The sequence below is a fragment of the Otolemur garnettii genome, unplaced genomic scaffold (genome assembly GCF_000181295.1).
Source record: "Otolemur garnettii isolate 467f Iridium unplaced genomic scaffold, OtoGar3 scaffold00058, whole genome shotgun sequence".
In the NCBI taxonomy this organism is placed as follows: Eukaryota; Metazoa; Chordata; class Mammalia; order Primates; family Galagidae; genus Otolemur; species Otolemur garnettii.
In genome coordinates this window covers 9,122,363-9,131,767 of record NW_003852453.1, presented here as the reverse complement: position 1 = coordinate 9,131,767, position 9,405 = coordinate 9,122,363, and the positions used below count along the sequence as shown (strand labels likewise).

Sequence of the window (9,405 nt, the reverse complement as noted above, 5' to 3'; positions counted from 1 at the left end):
GGCGGGTCCGGGCTGGGGATTCGAACCCGCCACCTTAGGTGTACGTGGCTGGCACCTTAGCCGGTTGAGCTATAGGCGCCGAGCCGTAACATGCTTTTAAATCCCCTCTAGTGTTTGTGTTTCTATGCCAAGTTTAAATGGTCCAAATTACAGGTACCCAAATAAGTAGTTAACATAATAAAGAATTTGCTAAATACATTCATGTCCAAACCAAAACAGACTGCCTCAAAAAAATCAGGTGTTCCATATGCACCTGATTATGTTTCTCACTATGTTTAACACTAGTGAGAGTGAGTTAGAGAGTGAATTAGTGTGTGGGAGAGAAAAAACCCAAATGTTAATTATAGGAAATAGACTCAATGACATTTTATGCATTTATGGAAACAACTGACAAAGAACTGAACGTCAAACTATATAAAACCATATATTGTACACATATGGATCATAATAGTAAAAAATAAAATCAAACAAATACTCATAAATCAAAAATAGGAAAAAAAGAAATTTAACAAGGTAATAGGAGCCTCTGGATAAGGTATAAGGAACTCCTCTCTTTTTTCAGGTCTTCTTTTTAGCATTTCTAAATTTTCTATAATAAGTACGCACCATTTTTACAATGAATACTAAAAATCAATTTAACAAATGTAATGAGTTTCCCGTTAGTGAAAGTATTTAAAAGCAGAGGACAGGTAAGAATCCTGCCATAGCCAGGACAAATGGATGTCCACTACCATCTCTTCCAACTTGAATTAAGACAACTCATGGGCCTAAGTTGAAGAAGCAGCCTAAATTCCTTGAGGGTTAAGAAATATATATCCTACCTCAAATCTTGGAATGTGGCAGGGAAGAGATAGTAAATCAATCCTATTTTTTCTCAATATTTTAGCCTTACAAGTTAAAAATTATTTTAGGCCAGGTGTGGTGGCTCATGTCTATAAATCCTAGTCTTTGAGAGGCCAAGGCAGAAAGATCACTTGAGGCCAGGGGTTTGAGACCAGCCTGGGGGACATAGTGAGACTTCATCTGTACAAAAAAATTTAAAAAATCAGTCAGATGTGCTGGCACACACCTGTAGTCCTAGTTACTTGGGAGGCTGAGCCAGGAGGATTGTTTGATCCTGGAAAGTTGGAGGCTACAATGAGCTACGATCATGCCACTGCACTCCAACCTGGGTGACAGAGTAAGACTCTGTCTCAAAAAAAAAAAAAAAAAAAAATTATTTGGGACTGGGTCTCCTTTGCCATCTGGTGCACTGTATTACTCAAATTATTACATGAATACTATCAGTGGATTAGCATCAGCAAAAATACTTTAAAACTGAATAAAATTATTTTAAAATACCCCCTTTGTCAAAAGTAGGCTGGGCACGGTGGCTCATGCCTCTAATCCTAGCTGGGAGGGTGTGGTGGGTGAACTGCTTGAGCTCAGGAGTTCTGAGACCAGCCTAAGCAAGAGCGAGACCCCATCTCTAAAACTACCTGGGCATTCTGGTGGGTGCCTGTAATCCCAGCTACTTGGGAGGCTGAGGCAAGAGGAGCACTTAAGCCAAAGAGTTCGAGGTTGCTGTGAGCTATAATACCACAGCACTCTACTCAGGGAGACAGAGAGACTTTGTCTTAGAAAAAAAAAAGTAACAATAAATGCTTTAAAAAGATACTATCAGAGAATGGTGACACTAGAGTGAAAAAAGAAAATATGGTTACAACAATTGTGCACAGGAAATTCCCAAATAGCTTCAGGAAGCACTGTTAGGGCGGCGCCGGTGGTTCAGTGAGTAGGGCGCCAGCCCCATATACGAAGGGTGGCGGGTTCAAACCTGGCCCTGGCCAAACTGCAAAAAAAAAATAGCTGGGCGTGGTGGCAGGCACCTGTAGTCCCAGCTACTCAGGAGGCTGAGGCAAGAGAATCGCTTAAGCCCAGGAGTTGGAGGTTGCTGTGAGCTGTGACTCCACGGTACTCTACCGAGGGCGATAAAGTGAGACTCTGTCTCTAACCAAAAAAAAAAGAAGCACTGTTAAAAGAATTAATGGAACAAAATAATTTTAAAAAAACTAAATGAAAATAATAAAATAAAAGCTTAGCCGAGATATAAAACCAAGGAAGATAGCCTGGTACAGTGAACTTTAAGCACTGGTGTTAAAGAATTAGGTTGATCAAGGAAAAAAATAGTCATGAGCAGTCATATACACCAACTAAAAATGTTCCTGAAGATTTCTGTACAGTATAAGAAATTTTGACCCATATTTTTCTGACTTATAACAAATATATACTACATACACTGGGTTCTTTGTGGCTAAAGATTGACACATCCAAAATCTAATTACAAAAACTTAGCCAAAGCTTTATCAATTATTTATGCCTATGTTAGGGAAATAAAAAAACCATTTGGAGTACCTAATTTTTCTTAACAAAGGAATGGAGGCTTGTGAGTATAATATGTCTGATGGTGTTCATTTCACATAGCTATTATATAATTAACATAGCATTTGATGTAAAGATCTATTCTCTGCTGTACCAAGTCTGAATTACCTCAGTTACATACATGTGATTTCCTAATGAAGTATTATTTTATTGACAAAGGGCAACCACACTACAAGGCTGCTGGAAGTACAAAGGCTTAGTGGCAAAGGCCTGCAACTTAGCAAGTGTATTCACTTTCTCCTCTTGAGCCAGCAGGGAGAGGCCCAGCTTCCAGTCTCTAAAATAAAGCGAGTCTGCCGCATACTCCTGACAACCCCTGGGGCCAATTCAGAGTTGGAAGGTGCATCTACAGGGAGGGATGAATGGCATGGTCCTGCTAATGAAGGGGACAATAGGGCACAAGGGTGCAGCCACAAACCCTTCAGTGGCCAATTCCGATTAGTGAGGAGGTGGCAAAGAAATGCAGGCACAAATCACAGGCATTAGCAGCTGGGAAGGACCTTGACTCATAGGGATTAACTGAGTCGAGTCAGAAGGAAACAAGATTAAAGGGGCCTTCCTGAGGTTTGAAGGAGGAAAAATGAAAATGCTGAGAGAAAACAAAAGAGCCTAAAGGAGTAATGGCCAAACCGCATTAGGAAGCAGGATTATGACCCAAGGTATTATGGCATCATGATGTCCCTGTAACAAGGACAGAGGGTGGACAAAGAGAGAAAAGAGAAGTCCAACTGTGTTCCCACTTACTGTGATTCTACACCACTGCAGAAACAGTCCTGGTAGGGAAGTGCTTCTAAGAACAGGATTACTACCTAGCCTTGTTCAATCTGATATAATAAATCTTAAATTATACCAGCTACAGTGCACTCGGCCCAAGGGCTACTTCAGACCTGAGAAACAGTTGACTTCAGGGGATCAGAAAGCTGCCCCCCCGGGCTATTGCTGCCTTACCTCTGCTCAAGGTAGCCCAAGGCCTGCCTGACGAACTCCATGCGCACTTCCACGCTGCTGCGGCTCTTCAGGGCATCAGTCGCTGGCACCAATAACACATCTGTCATTTGTTTTACCATGGTCCACATGTCAGAAATGCTCTGCACATAAATGAGACTGCATGTAACAATGCTGCAGGACTGGAGACGTTCCTCGGCTCCTCGCAGCACCACGAATTCAAAGGCAGGCAGGAGGCAGAGGGGATGAGGTGCAGGTATTGAGACCCGCAGGCTTAAGCTCAGCACAGACCACCTCTGCCCTGTCAGCCTTCAGAGTTCCTTCTACCTGAGCACCCCCACCCCAGGCCTGACTTGGTTTTCAGATCAATTACTATTCCGGGTCTGACATAACCACCTACATAATTAAAACCCCACAAAAGTAACAAGAACCAGAACACTGACTCTCTGTGGGTTAGCCCTTAAGAGAGTGAATACATTTATAATCATCCAAAGCTCTAGGAGTTTAAACTTAAGTAGCTGCATTTCAGTCCTTACAAGGTTATTTAAGTTTAAGGCTTAAAATAAGAGTTTAACCTAAATAAATAATACAGGTTTTGTCCTCCCAGAGGCTCTCCAGGGGCCATTGCTCTTACCCCTTTGGTGAGTGTCACGGCCTCCCATTCTTCTTCCCACTCACTCCCTTGAAAAGACACTGCCCAGGAAAGGAGCAGGCAGGCAGTTCTTGCTTTTGTGTTACCACCACACAGCTGGGGTTTCCTCACCCCCAGGTCTCCTGCCTATAAATCTCTGCTTAGAAACATGTTCCATGAACCCTTGGCAATATTCTTAAGAATCCTTGGAGGAGAGGAGGTTTAAACTTTTTCAAAGCAAAAAAGCCTGTTCTCATGGTCTTTCTCAAAAATTTAAACTGGAGAACACCCAGCCAAATGTGACACTTTTTTAGGTGATGGGATGATTAGTGAATTCTTTCTTTCTACTTTAGGTCTGTTTGTGTTACTTTATAATTTACTATTAAAAAAAAATGAAAAGTTAGATGCATTTTTGGAAAAACAGAAAGCGTACATGTATGTGCACCTGCTTCCATAATATCCTTCCCTCCTTTTTTCCTTCCTCCTAGCCACTTACTAATCCACTCACTCATCCAACCACTTCTTTGTTCATTCTTTCCCCCCTTAGGGGAGGAAATCAGCCAGGGGTACGAAGATAGGAGAACAAAGTGAAAAAGCTCACCACGACCCCAACTGAGTCAAGTCAAAGGGACTCGCAGGTATGAAAACCACATGCCTTTACAATTCAGCTCTTGTTAAAGAGCTCATTATTCTCAGGAGAAAAACTGGTGAGTGGGGAGTCAAAGGCTGACAGGACTTCAAACCAAATAAATACAACTTGAGAACGCTTGAGATCATTAATGATTCTAGGTGGGCCTTTTAAAATCATCATCAAGAAAACCACCAAAGTAATTTTTTTTTTTTTTAGACAGTCTCACTTTGTTGCCCTCAGTAGAGTGCCATGCTGTCACAGCTCACAGCAACCTCCAATTCTTGCTTCAGCCTCCAAGTAGCTGGGACTACAGGCGCTCACCACTAAATGCCCTGCTATTTTTAGAGCTGGGGTCTCCCACTTGCTCAGGCTGGTTGAATCTGTGAGCTCAGGCAATCCACGCCCCTGGTACTCCCAGAGTGCTAGGATTACCGACAGGCCTGAGCCACCTCACCCAGCCCCACCACATTTATTTAAAATAAAATTCTGACGGGGGGTGGTGGTGTGTGCCTGTGGTTCAAAGGAGTAAAGAGCCAGCCCCATATGCCAGAGGTGACGGGTTCAAACCCAGCCCTGGCCAAAAACTGCAAAAAAAAGAATTACGAGGAACAGTTATTTGATTCCACAGAATAGAGAGTCTCTGCAGTGCATTTTAGCCCAATCAGCTAAATTAGCGGGCTGCTAATCCCACCCGAACACCGGAGCCCGGCCTCTCCTGGGGTTAGCCCCGGCACTACCTTATCATCCAGCTCTGCGACGGAAGCACAGAGGTCCACGAGGTTGGGCTGCAGGTGTCCGTTTACAATCTTCTCGTTATAGATATAAATCTGAAATGATGAAAAGCAAAGTAGATGGCAAAATTTCTATTTTCACTTCTTTTTAAAACCTCCTGAAGCCGTTCTGAAGTAGCTGAACTATCCCTACTGGCCAGTTCCCTAGTTCGGCATTTGAGCTGTGGACACCACACCAAAGCTGATTGTTACCCCAGCCTTCCAAGCACCTAACCAATGGGAGCCCAGCAGTCCACGGGGAAGAGTGTCACAGAAAGTTCTGTGCCTCTCTGTCCCAGGGAGTCAGGACAAGGGACGATGGGTGAATGGAAGGACTCTGGCCGCTGCTTCCTAAGAACCAACATTTGCTAAAATTCTGACAAAAGGACTGAATGGTCCCTGGAGGTCTCATGGACTGAGAAAGGAGTGTCAGGCCACACCCTCACTCTCATGTGTTAAAACAGCAGTTGCTGCAAACTTGGAATAACCATTTCTCCTGGAAAGAATCTCTGCTCTTTAGGTAAAATTTTCTCAAGAAAACTATTTTCTGGTTGAAGGTATGAGAGAGCCACCATTACTCTGGATTTTATTTTAAAATAATAATGACATAAAAATTAGTAGGTTCTACTCTTCTGGAAGATTTCACTTTGTATCTGAAAGTTTTGCTCTACCAAGGGCTGAACAAGGAGGGATGTTACACAAATGACACTACTGAACCTTCATTTTCTCTACTGTGAATGGGGAATGATGGTATCACTTAGCTCCTGGGGTTACTGTAAAGATCACATGAAATGTTTTTAAACTATAAGGTAGCACTTGTTCACACAGCAAGCACTTATTAGGGACCTTAGCTTTGCAGAGTACTGTGTTCAACACAGGATATAAAGATTCCCTCTCCACGGGAGAGGACAGCCACCTAAACAGACAAAAACATGACATTATGGTGTCCTAGGTACTATAAAATGTTAGTTTTATGAAGTTTTAGTCGTTGCAGATATATAAGATAAATAGTTTCTCTCCTTAGAAGCTTATTTCATTAGGCCTTCCTCCATGCAACAGAGGGAGTCAGCCATATACTGGGGGTGAAATTTAAAGGGTATAGAAATACAGGGTAAATAAGATAAAGAGGGTGATCTAAAAACTGGAGCAGACGGAATTACAAGAAGGCCAATGATAAAGCATGAGTCAGGAGGAGGGGGACTCATCTGCGGGAAGCTGATGAAGCTGGCTCTAGCTGCCTGGAGTCTGAAGTGGCAAATGGTACACTGAAGACAAGGGACTTTCAGAAAAGCATTAAAAAAATTTCTCTCAACAAGAGGTAAAAGAGGGACATACCATGAGCCAATCAGGTAATTCAGCTAATGCAGACCTCCACTGGCTAATCAACTGGTGGGTGAAGACAGAGACCTCTGTTACAAAGCACAGGGTCTAACAGTTCCAGGTCTACTGCTCACTTCCACGGTTGCCTCTGTTTTTGCCTCCAACCAGCCCACACCACGTTGGAGGGAAGGATGGAGGTAGATGCTGCTGAGGGTCACAAGTGGCATCAATGTGATCCCCCTCAAGGAAGCATGGGAGGAGGCAATGGCTGAGCAGATAGATCAGTTCCTGGGCCACTGATGGATGATCTTAAGGAGATGGAAGCCCACCAGCCCCAATTTGAAAAACAGGCGTGTTCTCCCGTCTTAATACTTTGTGTAGGGAAGTAGCAAATTACAATAAAACACACAGTCAGCGGGCACTGCTTTATTCCAATAGTCAATTCCTGGTATGTACAGTCCTCAGGCAGTTTCAGTCCACTAGGGCTCCAGTGCTGACCATAAAGCATCGCAGTCCATATCCTCATTAGTGCATGGCCATGATCTATAACCAAGTCCCCAGACCTCGGGAGCTCTTCCAAGACAGCAATGATATTAAGCAGTGCCAAATACAACATGCTTACCAAGGCAGAAAAGCATTTAGAAAATTACTCTCAACAAGGAAGGATTTCTGATTAATACCATCAGCCAGGCAGGTAATTCAGTTAATACAGAACTCCATTTGCTAAGCAGTGCAGTTACTCAAGGCTTTACTCTCTGTGGGGCTACTGCCAAAAATGCAAACTCAGATGCCCTCGTCAGGACAGAAAAAGTAGATTTCAATTTCCCAAAATCAAATCTGAGTCATTCTATTACCCTATTTGATAGAATTCCCCAATGGCCTATATGGTAAAATATTAACCAGTCCTCTAAATAAAAACTCAACTTGCTTTTAGGGTTTGACTTTTACATGAAGTCTTTGCTCCCTTTACTCCCCAGAGTAGTGATTTTCAAGTGGAATGCCACACACCAGTGGTGTGCAGTGAGAGGATCTTAGGTGTGTCACACACATTTTTAAAGATTAATTAAATTATTTTTTAAAAAGTTAAAAGCACAATAAACATATTCTTTTTTTAAACCAACATAATTTAAGTGTGCCACAGAAGTTTAACTGTAGGTTCAAGTGTGCCGTGAGATAAAAAAAGGTTGAGAAACTGCCCCAGAGGCTGACCAAGAGTCTTCCTGGGCGCACCCTCACCTGCCGGGCGTAGGCCATCTCAATGCTGTCCAGAGAACTTCGACCAGGGGGACCCACATCACTGATGTAACTTGGCTGTGGATAAACACATGTTCAGAATCGGTTAAGACCAAACAGTATTCAGTTAAATGAAGAAAATAAAAATTACATAAACATCCATGTCTTTAACAAAACTGTGAGGAGTCAGTTTCCTAGCTAAAATTTCCTCAAAATGATGATTTTAGGGACTTCAGTAAAATGCAACTCTCTTACCATGAATATATGAGAAGAAAACAGGCGTTGGACTGGATTAGCTAAAAAATAACAGGAGGCTGGATAAACCCTATTGATACCTCAATGGCTGTCTCTGGAAACACCTTTTCAGCACTCCGTTTTGATACCAAACCCCCTCTCTACCTTCTTTCTCCTCTCCATGTCTTCAAACTACTGAGGCCACAATCTTTATCAGTGGGCCTCCTGTTTCCATAATCTTATCAGGCAATTGAGGGAACAGAGTTTATAGGTCACAACAACAGATTCAGCCATTTCCAATTCAGAGTCTGCACTAAGACAATAGCTACTGAGTAATCTTCTGTGATCTGAAGATGTGAAGCCAGCTTAAGTTAAGCAGTCATTCATATGGCACATATTTGCTAAGTGCCTGCCATATGCATAGCTGCGTATATGTCCATCTCTGTAGGGATTAAAAACAAGCCAGCCTACAGAGCCTGTCCCCAAAGAGCTTACCCTCTGATGGGGAGAGCTAGATAAAAATACAGTCACGTGTCACTTAACAATGAGGGTGCATGCTGAGAAATGCATGGTTAGGTTAGGTGACAAACCTAGATGGTACAGCCTCCTACACACCTAAACCATACAGTAAAGCCTACTGCTCCTAAGCTACAAACCTATACAGCATGGTACTATACCGAATGCTGTAGACAACCGTAACATAATGGCAAATATCTGTGTTATCAAACATTTCTAAACATAGAAGCTATGCAGTGGCTCATGTCTGTAATCCTAGCATTTTGGGAGGCCCAGGCAGGTGGATTGCCTGAGCATGGGAGTTTGAGACCAGACTGAGCAAAAGCGAGACCCTGTCTCTTAAAAAAATAGCCAGGCATTGTCGCGGGCGCCTACAGTCCAGCTATTTGGGAGACTGAGGCAAGAGGATCTCTTGCACCCAGAGTTTAAGGTTGCTGAGAGCTATGACACCATGGCACTCTACCCAAGGTGACAGAGTGAGACTCTGTCTCAGAAAAAAAAGAGGCTACAGTATAAATAAGGCATTATAATTTCGTGGGACCACCATCTTATATGCAGTACATGACTATATATGAAAAAAAAATCAGTCTTTTTTAGAAGAAAGTCTAAAGTTCATCTTTTAGCTAAGCTTATTCCTTGCTGTAAACAAATAGGGATCAAAATCAGGTACAGTCTTCATTTTGGTTTTTTTTTTTTTTTTTTTT

General features: G+C 42.6%; 1 protein-coding gene across 2 annotated transcripts in view; it reads right to left on the bottom strand.

The window, feature by feature from the left end:
• NUP93 (nucleoporin 93) overlaps positions 1–9,405 on the bottom strand; it is a 114,317-nt gene that overhangs the window by 16,551 nt on the left and 88,361 nt on the right. For both annotated transcript variants that reach the window (XM_003792557.2, XM_023514741.1), the window contains 3 exons: positions 7,955–8,029; positions 5,366–5,455; positions 3,370–3,509 (listed from right to left, as the gene is read on the bottom strand). In XM_003792557.2, the coding sequence (XP_003792605.1) occupies positions 3,370–3,509; positions 5,366–5,455; positions 7,955–8,029 (305 nt within the window). The remainder of the gene's footprint in view (positions 1–3,369; positions 3,510–5,365; positions 5,456–7,954; positions 8,030–9,405) is intronic.